The 18,156-nt window shown below is 44.9% G+C and overlaps 1 protein-coding gene across 1 annotated transcript in view; it reads left to right on the forward strand.

Moving 5' to 3' along the window:
* Positions 1 to 15,090, forward strand: part of LOC118398952 (brevican core protein-like) — a 31,484-nt gene extending 16,394 nt beyond the window's left edge. Inside the window, exons 7-14 of the mRNA XM_052472078.1 lie at positions 27 to 2,183; positions 2,338 to 3,345; positions 9,057 to 9,164; positions 10,100 to 10,258; positions 10,991 to 11,073; positions 11,180 to 11,324; positions 11,611 to 11,793; positions 12,487 to 15,090. Coding sequence (XP_052328038.1) covers positions 27 to 2,183; positions 2,338 to 3,345; positions 9,057 to 9,164; positions 10,100 to 10,258; positions 10,991 to 11,073; positions 11,180 to 11,324; positions 11,611 to 11,793; positions 12,487 to 12,614 — 3,971 coding nt within the window. The 3' untranslated portion in view covers positions 12,615 to 15,090. The remainder of the gene's footprint in view (positions 1 to 26; positions 2,184 to 2,337; positions 3,346 to 9,056; positions 9,165 to 10,099; positions 10,259 to 10,990; positions 11,074 to 11,179; positions 11,325 to 11,610; positions 11,794 to 12,486) is intronic.
* The last annotated feature ends 3,066 nt before the right edge of the window (positions 15,091 to 18,156 follow it).

The following is an 18,156-nucleotide window of genomic DNA, read 5'->3' on the forward strand; positions in this document are numbered from 1 at the left end:
TCCTGTCTAACCCCTGTTCTTCTCAGGTGTTGGGAATCCTCACACTGATGCCCCCATAGACTACATGGCCACTGAGCCAGAGGACATCGGACAAGATATTGTCGTTCTTATGGAGCCTGCTGAGGAGCTCTATCTGAGCCAAGATAGCAAGCAAGTGGAGCGAGAGGCCCAGAGTGTCCTGGGATCCCTCCCCGTCTTCCAGTCGGCTCCTGCTCAGGAGGATCTGCAGGGGACTCCCCCTACTGCCCTGTCAAGCACAGAGGTCCCCCTCACCCATACAGCCTCTTCCCATGACCTTCTCCAGCCCTTTGATGAGACTTCACTTCCTGTAGAGGAAAACTACCACTCCCAGCATGCTACTTCACTACCCAACACCTCCAGTGAGCCAGACTCCCTCCACGAAGGAGACTATCACTCCCAGCATTCTACTTCACTACCCAGCACCTCCAGTGAGCCAGAATCTCTCCACGAAAGAGACTATCACTCCCAGAATTCTAGTTCCATACCCAGCACCTCCACTAAGCCAGACTCCCTCCACGAAGGAGATTATCACTCCCAGAATTCTATTTACATACCCAGCACCTCCAGTGTGCCAGACTCCCTCCACGAAAGAGACTATCACTCCCAGAATTCTACTTCACTACCTAACACCTCCAGTGAGCCAGACTCCCCCCACGAAGGAGACTATCACTCCCAGAATTCTACTTCACTACCCAGCACCTCCAGTGAGCCAGACTCCCTCCACGAAGGAGACTATCACTCCCAGAATTCTACTTCACTACCTAACACCTCCAGTGAGCCAGACTCCCCCCACGAAGGAGACTATCACTCCCAGAATTCTACTTCACTACCCAGCACCTCCAGTGAGCCAGACTCCCTCCACGAAGGAGACTATCACTCCCAGAATTCTACTTCACTACCCAGCACCTCCAGTGAGCCAGACTCCCTCCACGAAGGAGACTATCACTCCCAGAATTCTACTTCACTACCCAGCACCTCCAGTGTGCCAGACTCCCTCCAAGAAGGAGACTATCACTCACATAATTCTACTTCACTACCCAACACCTCCAGTGAGCCAGACTCCCTCCACGAAGGAGACTATCACTCCCAGAATTCTACTTCACTACCTAACACCTCCAGTGAGCCAGACTCCCTCCACGACGGAGACTATCACTCCCAGAATTCTACTTCACTACCTAACACCTCCAGTGAGCCAGACTCCCTCCACGAAGGAGACTATCACTCCCAGAATTCTACTTCACTACCCAGCACCTCCAGTGAGCCAGACTCCCTCCACGAAGGAGACTATCACTCCCAGAATTCTACTTCACTACCCAGCACCTCCAGTGTGCCAGACTCCCTCCAAGAAGGAGACTATCACTCACATAATTCTACTTCACTACCCAACACCTCCAGTGAGCCAGACTCCCTTCACGAAGGAGACTATCACTCCCAGAATTCTACTTCACTACCCAGCACCTCCAGTGTGCCAGACTCCCTCCACGAAGGAGACGATCACTCACAAAATTCTACTTCACTACCCAACACCTCCAGTGAGCCAGACTCCCTTCACGAAGGAGACTATCACTCCCAGAATTCTACTTCACTACCCAGCACCTCCAGTGTGCCAGACTCCCTCCACGAAGGAGACGATCACTCACAAAATTCTACTTCACTACCCAGAACCTCTAGTGTTCTAGACTCTCTCCACGAAGGCAATTCCAGTCTCTACCAGCTAGTGCTGGGAACAACCCCAGAATTCCCTGAGCCATCCTACGAGCCCCACAGACATTATCAGCCGATGCCAGAGATGAACCCGGAGGAAACAGACTACCAACAGTCAGGATCTTCCAAGCACTTCCAGCCAATGCCAGAGACCAATCTCGAGTTGGATCAAGTGGAAGCCAACTACAGCACAACAGGAGGTAACCAGAGTCATTGGGAGAATACAAAAGAGACTACCACAATGGCCTTTGAACCCATAGAGAATGCTACCGAGGCACGTGACCATGCCGCAGAGAGAAGACACAAAGAGGTGATTGTGGGAGAGCCTGAGGAGACATCCATCTCTACCAAGTCCCCGGGAGAGCTTGATCCCCGCCCAGCATGGTCTACCCTCTCCCCCCACGCAAAGGCAACCTCAGTGTGGTCGCCCCTGGATGGATCTGGAGATGTGTCCCAAGGTATGGCCAATGTGGCAGCCAATTCCTAATATACTTAGGCCTATAGCTTTATGATACATGAAGTTACTCCTAACTCTATTTATTTTGTCATTGTAGAGCCGTGTAGAACTTGATTATCATGCAACAAAAAATGTTTATTGTACTTTCTTTACAGAGATAGAACTAGTTGTCCACCAGGGAATCCACACAGACAGATTCCCCACCTCCTCCTCCTCCTCTTCCTCCTCCTCCTCCTCCTTCACCACTCACATGTCTGCCTCCCCTGGAGCCACCAGCATTCCCAGTGAGGGACAGACAGGAGTTACGCATTCAAGCAGCATCTTATCTGGACTGGATCATTCGGAGGAGCTAGGACTGGATGTGTACTCCACAGTAGGCCATCCAAAAGTAACCTCGCAGGGAACTTCCTCCGCTAGGCTGGAGGGCAGCACCAGTCTAGATTTTGAGGGTATCGTCATTCCAGAGAGATTGGTACCTTCTAGAGAAGTAGAGCTGGCACCAGGGGAGTCTGATGAGGAGCACCTGGGGTCTGGAGAGGGCATAGCCACTACCGAGTCTCCAGACCTCTCCACCACCTCCCAGCTGCCCGTCGAGTTTACCACTCTGGGCTATCAAACAACGACCATGTCCAGAATAGAGATGGATCCCACAACCACGGACCCTGAAGAAGACGGAAGTGGACATGAGCCAAGCACTGATGAACCATCCCTGGGAGAAAAAGTGACCGTCTTCCCCCTTGAGTCGCAAACATCCAGCTGGGATCTGCACCGCACCACCTCTGCACCCCAAGAGTCTCAGGAAGACCTTGAATACAGCGGGGAACCCCTTTCCACCTCTTCCCAGACAGATCTTCCAGACTCCTCAGAAGAACCTGATCTGTTTGGGTCAGACTCCTTGTCCATCTCAAGTACGGATCCCACCGCAGCCACCATGTCCACATCCACCATGTACACCTCCACAGAGTGGGCCACACGGACCTGGAGCCCCACCACCTCCACGACACAAGGTCCCCCAGAAACATCTGAGCCGGAGAGGGTGACGGCTCTTATGCCCCCCGTGGATCAGGGCCGGTTGGATCTGGAATTCGGCCTCACCCAGCCACCCACCCTGCTCATGTTGCCCAATGAGAGGGCTGCCGTGGGCAGTGCCAGGAAGATTTCAGGTAACCCTAGAGCCACCCTAACCAGCCTAACCGCCCTCCTCTTGCTGCTCGGCACCATGATGCACTAAACCCTGGCCACTCCCACCCCAAGCTGCCTTGCTCTACTTTCTGCAAACCACCAGCCTCCCAACGGCTCCTCTTCGTCTGTCTCACTGTTTGTCTCAGCAGCCACTCACCCTCCTTCCCTTCCCTCCCAAATAAAGAGCACCCTGCTTCTCGTCATTGACAGATATATGGGACAACTCCCTTTTACCATTTGTCCAACAAACCAGTCTTGCTGTGCATCATGTTTTTTTTTCACTCAAAGATTGACTTCTATGAAGTACTGTATTGCCCGGACACACCATTTCTGTGAAAGAGAATTGCAATGCTTGTTTGTCTCCTCCTATTCTTCCTGCAAGACTGATGTCCAACTTGCAACTTCACCGTCTTGAATGTTTCAGCATTCAGACAGTCAATCTCCTCTTACCAGGGGCCCGTATTAATTTGAGCACAGTTCCAAACGGAGAGAAAAAAACCAGCGTTATTCAACCGGACAAACATTTGTCCTTGCATTGTAGCGCCACTAACTCTGAATGTAACAGCACTGACTCCCAAATGCAACACCGCTGACATTTTATTGGTAAAGATTACAGATAATATTGATTTCATAGAGGGATAGCATCCCGGTTACAAAACATCAGCACCTTTTTTTAAACTCACTCAGCAGCTATTGAGTTAGTCTATAGTAGATTGTAATAGCACAGAATGTCACTTTTATAACCACAATAATGGAATGTTTCTTGTCGATATCTAAATGACATCTATCAGAATATTTGTAATGTTAATTGAGGTACAAATGTCTGTAATGCCACCAATCTCCCAGTGTAACAGGACGTATCATTTGAAGAATGACAATGACCTCCTAGATGGCAGTCTGATCATAGTTTTTTTCCCCGAAAATGTTACTAAACATTTGTAATGAGTAAGAGTTGCTTAATGCAAAAGGGGAAACTATTGAGGCTGGTTTATTGTTTGACGCTATAAAGTGACATCCGTGTGACATGATTAGTTCCGTGTCATCTCATCTAAAATGGGTCTTTGCAGATTGTGATTGTGTAGATGGAGAGTCAGAAGCAGCATCTCACAAGCACAGCTAACAGCATTGGTTGTTCTTTAAACATGTGTGCTTTCTCCTCTAAGGAATTAACTCATACAGGACGGGACCATTCATAAAACCACTAAACCAACAGACCATGAACCAGCCTGTTGGATAACTTGAACTGAATTGTATAAAATGCTACATTTGCTGTCTCATTTTAGGTCATGTGCTTTTTACACAGAGGCGTAACCATTAAAGTGAACATCTAAATTAGAGGACATGACCTTTAAGTTTTGGTTTAATCGCTGGTGCTTTACTTTCCTGACAGATTAGGTAGAAGTCGCCCTAACCACTGACACAGCAGCTTATATTTTTTCATCCGCCCAATGGTTAAAATCGGGGGTTGGGTAATCTGTTCCTACAATTGTAGTTAAGGACCATTTCTACCTCGAGCTTTCTCGACACAGGTGAAGCCAGATACAGAGCCTTCGGAAAGAATTCAGACCGGTTGACATTCTCCACATTTGGGTAGGTTAATGCCTTCTTCTAAAATGTGTTAAATTGTTTTTTTCTCCCCCTAATCAATCTACACCCAATACCCCATAATGACAAAGCAAAAACACAATTTTAGAAATGTTGCAAATTTATAAAAAATTAAAAACTGAAATATTACATGTATTATTATTCAGACCCTTGACTCAGTACTTTGTTGAAGCACCTTTGGCAGTGATTACAGTCTCGGGACTTTTTGGGTATAATGCTACAAGCTTGGCTCACCTGTATTTGGGGAGTTTCTCCCATTCTTCTCTGCAGATCCTCTCAAGCGCTGTCAGGTTGGATGGGAAGCGTTGCTGTACAGTTAGTTATTTTCAGGTCTCTCCAGAGATGTTCGATTGGGTTCAAAACCGGGCTCTGGGCCTCCTGGGTGGCGCAGTGCTAGCTGTGCCACCAGAGACTCTGGGTTCGAGTCCAGGCTCTGTCGTAGCCGTCCGCGACCGTGAGGTCCATGTGGCGACGCACAATTGGCCTAGCATCGTCCGGGTTAGGGAGGGTTTGGCCGGTAGGGATATCCTTGTCTGCTCGCGCACTAGCGACTCCTGTACAGTGTTTCCTCCGACACATTGGTGTGGCTGGCTTCCAGGTTGAATGCGCGCCCAAGTTAAGAAGCAGTGCGGCTTGGTTGAGTTGTGTTTCAGAGGACGCATGGCTCTCGACCTTCGTCTCTCCCGAGCCCGTATGGGAGTTGTAGCGATGAGACAAGACAGTAACTACTAACAATTGGATACCACGAAAAAGGGGGTAAAATAAAATAAATAAAAAACGGTCTCTGGCTGGACCTCTCAAGGACATTCAGAGACTTGTCCCGAAGACACTCATGCGTTTTCTTGGCTGTGTGCTTAGGGTCGTTGTCCTGTTGGAAGGTGAATTTTTGCTCCAGTCTGAAGTTCTGAGCGCTCTGGAGCAGGTTTTCATCAAGAAACTATCTATTCTTTGCCCCGTACATCTTTGCCTCGATCCTGACTAGTCTCCCAGTCCCTGCTGCTGAAAAACATCCCCACAGCATGACGTTGCCACCACCATGCTTCACCATAGGGATGGTGCCAGGTTTACTCCAGAAGTGATGCTTGAAATTCAGGCCAAAGAGTTCAATCTTGGTTTCGTTAGACCAGAGAATCTTGTTTATCATGGTCTGAGAGTCTTTAGGTGCCTTTTGGCAAACTCCAAGCGGGCTGTCAATTGCCTTTCACTGAGGAGTGGCTTCCATCTGGCCACTATACCATGAAGGTCAGATTAGTGGTGTGCTGCAGAGATGGTTGTCCTTCTGGAAGATTTTCCTATCTCCACAGAGGAACTCTGGACCTCTGTCAGCGTGACCATCGGGTTCTTGCTCACCTCCCTGACCAAGGCCTTTCTCCCCCAATTGCTCATTTTGGCCGGGCAGCCAGCTCTAGGAAGAGTCTTGGTGGTTCCAAACTTCTTCCATGTGCTTGGGGACCTTCAATGCTGCAGACATTTTTTGTTACCCTTCCCCAGATCTGTGTTTCAACACAATCCTGTCTCGGAGCTCCACAGACATTTCCTCCGACCCCCTGGCTTGTTTTTTTTTGCTCTGACATGTACTGTCAACTGTGGGACCTTACATAGACAGGCATGTGCCTTTCCAAATCATGTCCAATCAAATTAATTTACCACAGGTGGACTCCAATCAAGTTGTAGAAACATCTCAAGGATGATGAATGGAAACAGGATGCAATATCGAGTCTCATAGTAAAGGGTCTGAATACTTACGTAAATAAGGTATTTCTAAAAACATGTCATTATGGGGTATTGTGTGTAGATTGCTGAGGATATATTTTTAAATCCATTTTAGAATAAGGCTGTAACGTAACAAAATGTGGAAAAAGCCAAGGGGCCTGAAGGCACTGTACAGGCCTTGTGAGTGTTGTATCAACTCAATATGTGAACTTTGGTGCCACCTACTGGCTGGTTGCATGTTAAGCTAAATAAAATCACATTTCCATGGTCACATTCACATATTTAACAGATGTTATTGCGGGTGTAGCGAACTGCTTGTGTTCCTAGCTCCAACAGTGCAGTAGTATCTAACAGTGCGGTAGTATCTAAAAACAATTCACAACAATACACAGTAAGTTAAATAATGGAATTAAGAAATATATAAATATTAGATCTAACAATGTCGAAGTGGCGCTGACTAAAATACAGTATAACAGAAGACAGTATATACATATGAGATGGGTAAAGCAGTATGTAAACATTATTTTTTAAAGTGAATAGTGTTCCATCATTACAATGGTCAGTGATTCCAAGTCTATGTATATAGGGCAGCAGCCTCTAAGGTGCAGGGTTGAGTAACCAGGTGGAAGCCGGCTAGTGATGGCTATTTAACAGTCTGATATAAGTTGTTTTTCAGTCTCTCGGTCCCAGCTTTGATGGACCTGTACTGACCTCGCCTTCTGGATGATAACGGAGTCAACAGGCTGTGGCTCGGGTGGTGGATGTCCTCGATGATCTTTTTGGCCTTCCTGTGGCATGCTGTAAGTGTCCTGGAGGGCAGGTAGTTTGCTCCCAGTGATGCGTTGTGCAGACCGCACCACCCTCTGGAGAGCCCTGCCGTTGCGGGCGGTGCAGTTGCCGTACCAGGCGGTGATACAGCCCGACAGAGTGCTGTCAATTGCGCATCTGTAAAAGTTTGGGAGGGTTTTAGGGGCCAAGAATTTCTTCAACCTCCTGAGGTTGAAGAGGTGCTGTTGCGCCTTCTTCACCACACTGTGTGGGTGGACCATTTCAGATCGTCATTGATTTGTACGCCGAGGAACTTGCAGCTTTTTCCACCTTTTCCTTCTGTTGTTTCCTGCAGTACACAATCAGCTCCTTTGTTTTGTTGACGTTGAGTGAGAGGTTATTTTCCTGGCACCACTCTCCCAAGACCCTCACCTCCTCCCTGTAGGCTGCCTCGTCAGGTCTACTACTGTTGTATCGTCTGCAAACTTGATGATTGAGTTGGAGGCGTGCGTGGCCACGCAGTCATGGGTTAACAGAGTACAGGAGGGCTGAGCACGCACCCTTGTGGGGCCACTGTGTTGAGGATCAGCGAAGTGGAGGTGTTGTTTCCCCTTTCACCACCTGGGGGCAGTCCGCCAGGAAGTCCAGAACCCAGTTGCACAGGGCGGGGTTCAGACCCAGGGCCCCAAATTTAATGAGGAGCTTGGAGGGTACTAAAGGAAAGGAGAACAGGGAGGTATTCTTGTCTGATACATGTGTGCGCTCCATCCAGTCTGACACAAGAGGCGAAGTGATACTTTCAATTAGATTATATTTGGTGTTCTTGTATTTTCATACCAAATGGTCTGATGGTGTAAGTCTCACTCTCTCACTTCTGGTTCTAGCCCAGGTTACATTTACAGTAGATTGCAGAAATACCACTATAAGGAATGAGGCATCCATAATGTGTCTTAGTTCATTTTTACAATTGTCAGCAAACGTAACACCGTACTTTGGAAATATGTTCCGGACCAAAATATAACTACATCAACACAGAGATACATGCAAAAGTATAACCAATGGAAAACATCACGACAGGTTCATTTTAGGCAATCAATTGCAGATGAAGACAGTACTACAAATTCCCTTGCCCTCTATATCACATCATCATCACCATCATTACATTTCTAATGAGTACAACACTGAAATCAGCATAATTGTAGATGTGATAGAAATGACTCATCCTCGCCAGAAGAGGGCGAAATTACCCTGAGGGTTAACATGTACCTGACCTGGAGAATAGTGTGGGAATCATTCAAGGTTACAGGGGATATCTTCAGCGAACATGACAAGGACTGTGGTCAAACTGAGTTAATGGAAGGTCATTCGGGCAGGAGATAAAGCACCTTATTCGGGCAGCCTTACAGACCTTGACCAACCTCGCTTTTTCTTCACATAATCTCTAAACTCCTCTGTCTTCAACTCTTTTATCATCATATTCATATTTTAACCACCTTTGTTTTCTTTCTCCTCTTGGCCGCTGCTGCCCTCACTGCCTTCTACACACTAGGCTATAATTGTATGATGTTATCATCCTATTATTTGTACAACTCTTGCTGTGTTTCAGATGCCTGTCTGGAGGACCTCTGTGCCAACGGAGGCACCTGCATTGAGATGGGCGGGAGCACCAAATGCCTCTGTTTGCCCAGCTATGGAGGTGACCTCTGTCAGACAGGTGAGCTCCTCATTCGGCTGTTACAGTATCTCCGTAATTGTAAGAGTGCTTGTTGTAAATCCCCCAGTAATGCATTACCACATTCGATAAAAAATACTTTGGGGTTTGTATGTACTGAAGCAGAATAAGTCAGCCACGTTCCAGTCATCTTCACAAATAAAAGAAGTCAAAGGAAGTGAGAGGTCCTTCATTGTTTTGTTATGATAAGGTCAGACAGTTGTGCTAGTCTAGTTTTGTAGAACTAGTCTATTGATAACTAACTCAAAATCAATAAAAAGGGAAATCTTACACACTGTGGCTTTAGGAGCCTGTCAAACTCAAAGACCCGCCTTGTTCAAAGAGGACAAAACCTTGCTTTTGGAACAATTGTCCCCCTTCAGTTCTGTCTGACGTAGGCTTTTCTCTGAGACCTGCTTGCTATGCCGCTGTGTTCCTGTCACACAGATTTAGGGATGAGAAAATAGAAATGGAAAGAAGGTGAGATGAGAAGTGTTCTTTAGATGGATGAACCTCATGGATCCATCTGCTCCGTGAATCAGGGAAAATGTACGCCAAGGATTCAATCAAAAGCCCATTTTCCTGACTTTCGCGGCGATCACATTCATGTCGACAACTTGAATGTTGGCTCAAGCGTAAACAATCTCCGTTGCACTTGTCGACAATGCGTCTTAGATTGAATCCCGGCCACGGTCTTTAAGGTAGTTTCGTTTGGATCGCCTCATTGTTTCTCAAAACCAACCGTTCTCTTTCTTTCTTGCTCAATGGTCAGAAAATCTCAACAAATCTTACCTTTCCCTCTCAATCATTCAAATGAATTTAAAAAATCCCTCCCTCCCTCCCTCCCTCCCTCCCTCCCTCCCTCCCTCCCTCCCTCCCTCCTCCCCCTCCCTCCCTCCCTCCCTCCCTCCCTCCCTCCCTCCTGTTCTGTCTCTTAGATCTGGAGCAGTGTGAGGTGGGCTGGCAGAAGTTCCACGGGAACTGCTACAAGCACTTCAACCAGCGGCTGAGCTGGGAGGTGGCAGAGCAGCACTGTCGCATGGTGGGGGGCCACCTGGCATCAATCATGACACCCGAAGAGAAGGACTTCATTAACAGTATGCTGGGAGTAGTGACAGCAAGCCACCAAACTTCATACACCACCTTTCCCCTTCCATTGATAGGCTACTTCATTTGTTTGCATAGTGTACCAGTTTACTGCACATTAATACATCGGAAAGACGATAGCTAGCTCTCAAGGTTTTATGTGTGCTATTTATTAGCATAGGAAGGACAAATGTCATGCCATTGACCCTGCTGGGCGGAAGTGCTACATGCTAATGGTAATCTGGGTGAGGTAGTTCACCAAAATGACAAAATAAGTTAGATGCACACTTACTTTTAACCAGAATTACAAACTGTACTCAACTTCTGATATTAACAAAAAAACAATGGAAGTGCTGTGGGCAGCTTCAGCATGTTCTAATCTACAGGCCATATTACCTCCAATTTTATTTTTTACCTTTATTTAAATAGGCAAGTCAGTTAAGAACAAATTCTTATTTTCAATGATGGCCTAGGAACAGTGGGTTAACTGCCTGTTCAGGGGCAGAACGACAGATTTGTACCTTGTCAGCTCAGGGGTTTGAACTTGCAACCTTCCAGTTACTAGTCCAACGCTCGAACCACTAGGAAACACTGCCGCCCCAGTCATTTGGCAATGCAAACCCTGGCAGAGTTGTTGATATTAGCAGTGGAAGCACAAAGACAAAGACTTACTGTATAACTTGTTAGAGAAGCGATAGGACTACTGCTTGAAAAGCAAATAAAATGTGTTATTCTATCCTCAGATAACTTTAAGGAGTATCAGTGGACTGGACTAAATGACAAGACCATCGAGGGGGATTTCCACTGGTCCGATGGCAACCCACTGGTGAGTCCAGACAGATTAGTTTGACAGAGAAAAAGTACTGGGTCAAAACCTGTCCACAGGATGACATGCAGCTACAAAGACTAAAGGAAAAGACTTGTCTTCACAGCTCTATGAGAACTGGTACAGGGGCCAGCCTGACAGTTACTTCCTGTCTGGAGAGGACTGTGTGGTGATGGTATGGCATGATTCTGGGCACTGGAGTGACGTGCCCTGCAACTACCACCTGGCCTACACCTGCAAGAAAGGCACCTGTGAGTAATGGACATGATGTTACTACAAACAAGCACCAATCGACCAGTTCCTTTACCTACTGTACCTGTAACTACCTCTATGCAATAGATTACATTGACGTAACTTAGAGGTCTATAGAAGTAGTCGTAGATGTTTAATGCACACATTCAATACAGTCCCAAACTATTGTCCTGCCCGAAACTGTATTGAATGTGTACAACAGACAAATAGTCTTTCAACTTTTCATGAATTTGTTTTCGATTTAAAATACATTATCAACTACAGTCTTCGTAACTCCTCCCACAGCTTCATGTGGCCCTCCCCCCAAAGTCCGAAACGCACTCGCGTTTGGCAAAATTCGCCAGAGGTACGAGACGGGCGCTGTTGTGCGCTACTACTGTGCCCAGGGCTTCCAGCAGAGAAGAAACCCTCTGGTCGTGTGCCTGCCGGGTGGCAAGTGGGAGGAGTCCCAGATCCTCTGCATCCCTGGTATGAACAGTACTATGACCCACCCACTTATCTCTAATACGCGACCATGTTCCATTGCAGTTCTGATATGGCTAAATATGACTCAAGAACAGTTATTGAGATGCAGTTCATCTCTCGTACAGGCTGTCAGCAAGAATGAAGTACTGAAAGAATCATGGTTTAGTACACGAATGTCACTGATTCTTTCGATGAATTAAGGAGATGCTTAAGAGTGGAGACGGGGATTTTAACCGGAAAGTTAGTTGTTGTTCTGTAGTGGGGAGTTGCCAAATCTTCTTTAGCTCTGGAAAATAAGATCTGTCATTGGGATTCAATCAAAAGTCGCATTGTCGACAAGCACACTGCACTTGAAAGGTAGTTTACGTTTGAGCCAACATTCTCAGCGTTTACTGTGAGTGCAGTCTACACGACAGTCAGGGAATTGCCTGTAGAAAGCACAATGTTGACAGTGTTGTGCCCTTGTCGAAATGTGCCTTTCACTGAGTCCCGTCCTAAGTCAAGGCAATGCCATAGCAGCAGGCAAAGCCAACCCAGAAAACTAGTGTCTAAATCAGACGGTGTTCTCACTCCGGAGATGATGTGGGAAGAACAAGATAGATGTATGAAAGTGGTGAACAAATGACACTACATTTTTATCCAACAGATTTGTCAGAAGCCTTTATTTTCAACTTTGTGCTGGGGGTTTTCTTTCAGGGGCAGGAAGCACAGCACAGACAGTAGGAGTAACATCACTAACCACAGGAAGCCAAGAGCTGGCTGAAGAGGAATCACAAACAACAAAGGAAAAGCTTCAATACTGGGACATCAAGTGGAACTTTTAAATGTCATACCATGTCCCGGTACACTTCAAGAGTTTCCTTTCCTCATTGACCAGAGATCTGAAATGGCCGAACAGGTAAAGGCAATAGGGTGATCTTGAAGGATAGGAGACAGGGAAAGAGTACTGGGACACCGGGTCAGTCAAGCATAACCTCTTACATTCCTACTGTCCTCCCCAAAAAAGCACATTGATCTGAATCTGTTGTTGGGATAGCCTGGGCTTGAAGGTCTCTTGTCGCCCTACATAGGATGCAATGAATTGCAATAGTGTCCTAGAACGCTATAATACAGAACCCGGAACATGTTCTGTGAAAATCCTATCACTGAGGCATATCTAGAATCAGTAACTCCTTGTCCGTTCATCCAGATTGTATAATGTGTGGATGTGTAAGGAAACGTTTCTCCAAACCTTTTCTCCAAACCGGCTCGTCTTGAGCACTGTCTATCACAGGTGAAGTCTAGTGCCGGTTTGGTTCAGACGGTTTCTTTAAAGATATCCACACATTGGACAATCCAGAAGGATGGGACAAGGAGGTATGGATAGTAGATGTGAATTCAGTAAAAGGATTACTGGAAACCTATGGACTTTTCGCCAGATATGTTCCGGACTCCGTAGCTATCTAGGATGCCATTGCATTCAATGTGCGGGGTCATCTGTAAGCCCAGGTCTCTTGTTGGTTTTAAACAGGCCTCAGCAGGCTAATGGTGTTCAGCGATCTCATCTCTGCAATTTATCATGTCAGTTCTCAATCATTGTTTATTGACTATTATTGGCAAATCAACTTTATAAATCCACCCATAATATTTTCAACAACAGCTGGTCTGTTTGCAATTCCATTCATATTCCATCAGCTGAGGACTACCTGGGTTCTGTTCAGGAGGGTGCAAACGTTACAGGACGTTCAGATAGAAATGTATTGTGTAGAATAGACATGATTGCCCAGCCTGGCCTCAGAACCGCACAAAATATAATTGTGTAGTTCTGAGCACCTCCAAGAGGTATGATCCCTACAGTCTAGCAATCCAAAGGTTGCATGTTCGAGTCGCCTCTGGGATATCTGTAGCATTTTAGCTTATCTTTCCCCTAACCCTTATTCTAACGTTAACTCAATTCACCTGCTATGTAAATTCACCTAACCTTTGTCATTTTAGTCCTCCTAACCTTTGTAGTTAGTTCCCGTAACCGCCAACTTAAATAGTCCCCGTAATTGTCCTTTGTTGTTACAGTGCAACAAGCAACGTGGTCTCAGACAAAGACTTTGCAATGCTATATGTCCTCCAAGACGTATGATACTGTACGTCCTCCAACTCGCATGATATTGTATGACCACTATTTTATTCAACGTAGCGTAATGTATCATCCTGAATTGAGTGTCACAGAATTCCGTACAGATTCACACCAATTGCCCTGACACCACATTGGATTGCCTGTAGACTCGGGACTCGGGAACGACTGTAGTTCTGTTAGTAATATTTCTGCCTGCAATGATTTGAACTTTTCATCTTATTGAGTACACTGCAGGACAGGTGAGTCCTTGTAGGGATGCCTGGTTGAGTGTCGACTCTGTGGTCCAACGTAACCTGTCCCACACCACTACCCCTATGTCCTTTATGAGTCCCCTTCATAAAACAAAAAGGACGGCATAGGTGTACGCAATATGATGGAAACTCCACCAAACCTACCAGAGGGCTAGGTGTGGCTATTACCACATTGCTGATACCAATACAAATATTTCAGATGCACGAGGTGACTTAACAAAGTCTTCGGAATGGAAGGAATGGTTGGTTTGGAATTGGGGCAACAAAAAAAATCCCTGTGCTCTTTAGGAACCCATATCAACTCTTGAACTCAGCATTTATGTCCATCTCAACCATCTCACAACCATACGCCTTCTTAGACTTTTGTCATCAACAGACTTTATATGAAACATGGTGCTAACACCCTTGCGTATGATACCTGCATGAAGTACGTTAAGAAATGTTCATCCTTAAGAATCAAAAGGGCAAGGTTTGTGCGGCAGGATGTTCGAAAAATAAAACAACTCCAAACAGGCTGGTTTATAAAAGTCAATACCATTATCGAAGTAGAATTGACATTTCTCACAGTGGCCATAACTCTTTTGGGGTGAAAGAGGCGAGAGTAAGTGAGTAGCATGCAAAATATTTGACCATGGATACGATGCCACTACTGTACTCATCAATGATATTAATTTTGTCTCAAAGTATGTTTTAATTACTGTCCACTCTTCCGTCTGATAGATGCCCGACATTTTACTGACACAGTTCTATGAAAAGCTTTGTGTTGTAATAAAGTTTTTTTTATAGAATAAAGCAAGGATTTAATGAGTATTAACCACACAGCCATTATCGGAAATTGTATTTTTTTGTTCTTTATTTGCTTTGGTTTTTATAAGCATCTTTTACGGTAATACTGTTCCTTTATAAACCAACTAAAATAAAATTTGAACGTTTCTGTGACTTTTTGTGTGCCTATTTAGTTGGTGTGGAGGATCAACAGTTGAGATGGAGTCAGAGGTCAAGGTGCACATTTTTGATTTAACAGTCCAGGTGATGATGAATACCGTATCTAGAGATTGTATTTACAACAAACAAACAAAAGTGGGTCAAAATACCCTTAAACTCATGCATCTACATACTGTCAATGGCCCTGGCAGAGCTAAAGTAACAGCATGTTACCTAGACAAGCAGCGCTCCCAGAATAAGGAGCAATCGGCATCCCAAAAATATCTGCTCTACCCAGTGGCGATTTTAACATGTACAGTGCATTCGAGAAAGTATTCAGACCCCTTGACTTTTTCCAAATTCTGTTACATTACAGCCTTATTCTAAAATGGATCACATTTGTTTTACTCCCCATCAATCGACTGACACACAATACCCCATAATGACAAAATGTGGATGCTTGTGTAAATCAGGTATCTGTTTTTTATTTTTTAACACATACGCAAAAAATGTCTAAAACCTGTTTTTGTTTTGTCATTATGGGGTATTGTGTACTCCCTGTTCACCCATGACTGCGTGGCCTCGTACCCAATATTTATACTGTATATCATTCATTCCATTCCTTTAGATTTGTGTGTATTGTTGTTAGATATAAATGTTAGATATTACAGCACTGTTGGAGCTAGAAACACAGGCATTTTGCTACACCCCGCAGTAACATCTCAGTTTGATTTGATTTATTGTGTGTAGATTGATGAGGAACATGTTTTAATTCATCAATTTTAGAATAAGGCTGTAACGTAACAATATGTGGAAAAAGTTATGGGGTCTGAATACTTTCCAAATGCACCTTAAATCTTGGTGGGGCAACAAGATTTAAAGTGCCAGCAAAGCCACTACACATCACAACACTAAATAATACATGAATTGTACTATGGCAGTGACAAATGGTGCACACAAACTGTTAGGTCCTACATAGAGCTTTCCTCTCAGCACCACGGGAGTGAACCCTTACCACCGCTACACCTGGCTATCAGCGGAGCCTTGTCTGGCAGAGAAACAGTTCATTCATCCTCATGTACTGCCTTTTCAAAAACCAGAGTTGATATGGCTGCCTTGCTTAAACAAATGTGGACTACTACTGACTTCTTGTGGATTTGTGTAAGTCAATAAGAACTTTACTGAACATTTTGTTGAAAACAAATATTTCAATGAGAAGAGACTGACACTGGTAAACATGGTTACAGACCCAACAACATTATATAGTATATCCTCCTTGTCAAGAAAAGCACATGAGCTAATTATAATACACAAAGTAAGCAAAACAATGAAATCATTCCAACATTGCCTAAAATGATGAATAAGATACCAATGAGATAGACCTCTATAAGCAATTGGTCTGTAACAATTGAGATGTACAAACTAGGGCATAAGGGAACAATGAGCAGATAAGAGGCAATCCGTAATTTTGATTAAGACATTAATGAGTGGCTCAGATGGACGTAGTCCATATAACTATATGTTCAGCACTTTTGTAAAAGTACAGCGACAGAATTCAGAACATGGGCCGTTCTTACAGTATTCTGCCTGTACTCCAAGTCAGAACCGTATGATAAATAAAGGGGACATATAAGAAAGCTCTTACAATATTCAGTGATGACATTTCTCTAAAACAGGCTATAGGCTACATGTGCACCGCCAAGTCAGAACAGTAGGCGAAGTTCTGAGGGGTAAAGGGACCAAATTATTTATCAAGGCGAGACACAGGAGGCAGATGGTTTGAGTCTTACAATGTTTATTAATCCAAAGGGGTAGGCAAGAGAATGGTCGTGGACAGGCAAGAAGGTCAAAACCAGATCAGAGTCCAATAGGTACCGAAGGGCAGGCAGGAAAGTAGTCCAGAGTCAGGCTGGGGTCAGAACCGGGAGGACTATAAAAAGAGAATGGGGAAAAACACACTGGTTGACTTGACTAAACATACAAGACAAACTCAAATCAAATCAAATCAAATTTTATTTGTCACATACACATGGTTAGCAGATGTTAAATGCGAGTGTAGCGAAATGCTTGACTGGTTCAGAGAGACTGGAAACACAGGAATAAATACACAGGGGAAAATAAGCGACACCTGGAGGGTTGGAGACAATCACAGGAACAGGTGAAACAGATCAAGGGCGTGACATTATTAGGGTGATGCACATGGGCTACTAACAGTTTACCACACCACATACACTTAGTATTACTTTAATAGCTACAGCATACATATCTCCCTGGCCTATTACAGCATTTATGCAGAAGCATACAAGACATTGGACTCACCGTTGTTGTGCTGTGATCACTTGAACAGGAAGGTGGCGTGGCGGTCCTTCTTGTGGGCAAATTTTGTCATCCAAGTTTGTCATCAAAGTCTGGCATTCTCTGGATTTATGGTGCTTTCAAGACAACTAGGAACTCAGAAAAAACGAGGTTGAATCTCGACGTCAGAGCTCTTCAGGTCGGAGCTCTAGAAAGAGGCCCGAGTTCTCAACTTGGAATTCAGAGTTGGATGACTGTTCAAAGTGTATTTTCCCAGTCAGAGATTCCAGTTGTTTTGAAAGCGGCAGAAGTCATGCTGGTTTGACTATTATTATTAAACATTTTCTGGCCCATAGTGTTATGTGTCAATGTTTATCCTTTTAAGCTTGGAAAAGAGACTCTTTCTGACATATGTTTTACATCCTTAAACCCAGACTTGGATCACACACCCTTTCCACTGAATAGCAGACAGAGGAAGCGAAATAGTGAATCCTTTGCAACACTGGCAGTTAGCCCCTGATTCCTTCCAAACCACTTACTGTTGAATTTGCGATTTCTGACATGTTGTGTAATGTTTATGTCCAATGGCCGATGAGCACCGATACGTTTTGTATATCATTTCTCTTCATATGACAAGCATTGAAAGGGATTTGCCAAGATTGTCGATGTGATTCATGATGATGACTGCTTGTCTAGCTTGCTAGCTAAGATTTTGAAAGTATGATGTCGACATTTGTATTTGTGTTTATTATGGATCCCCATTAGCTGCTACCAAGGCTACTCTTC

The sequence above is a fragment of the Oncorhynchus keta genome, chromosome 20 (assembly GCF_023373465.1).
Source record: "Oncorhynchus keta strain PuntledgeMale-10-30-2019 chromosome 20, Oket_V2, whole genome shotgun sequence".
NCBI lineage: Eukaryota > Metazoa > Chordata > Actinopteri > Salmoniformes > Salmonidae > Oncorhynchus > Oncorhynchus keta.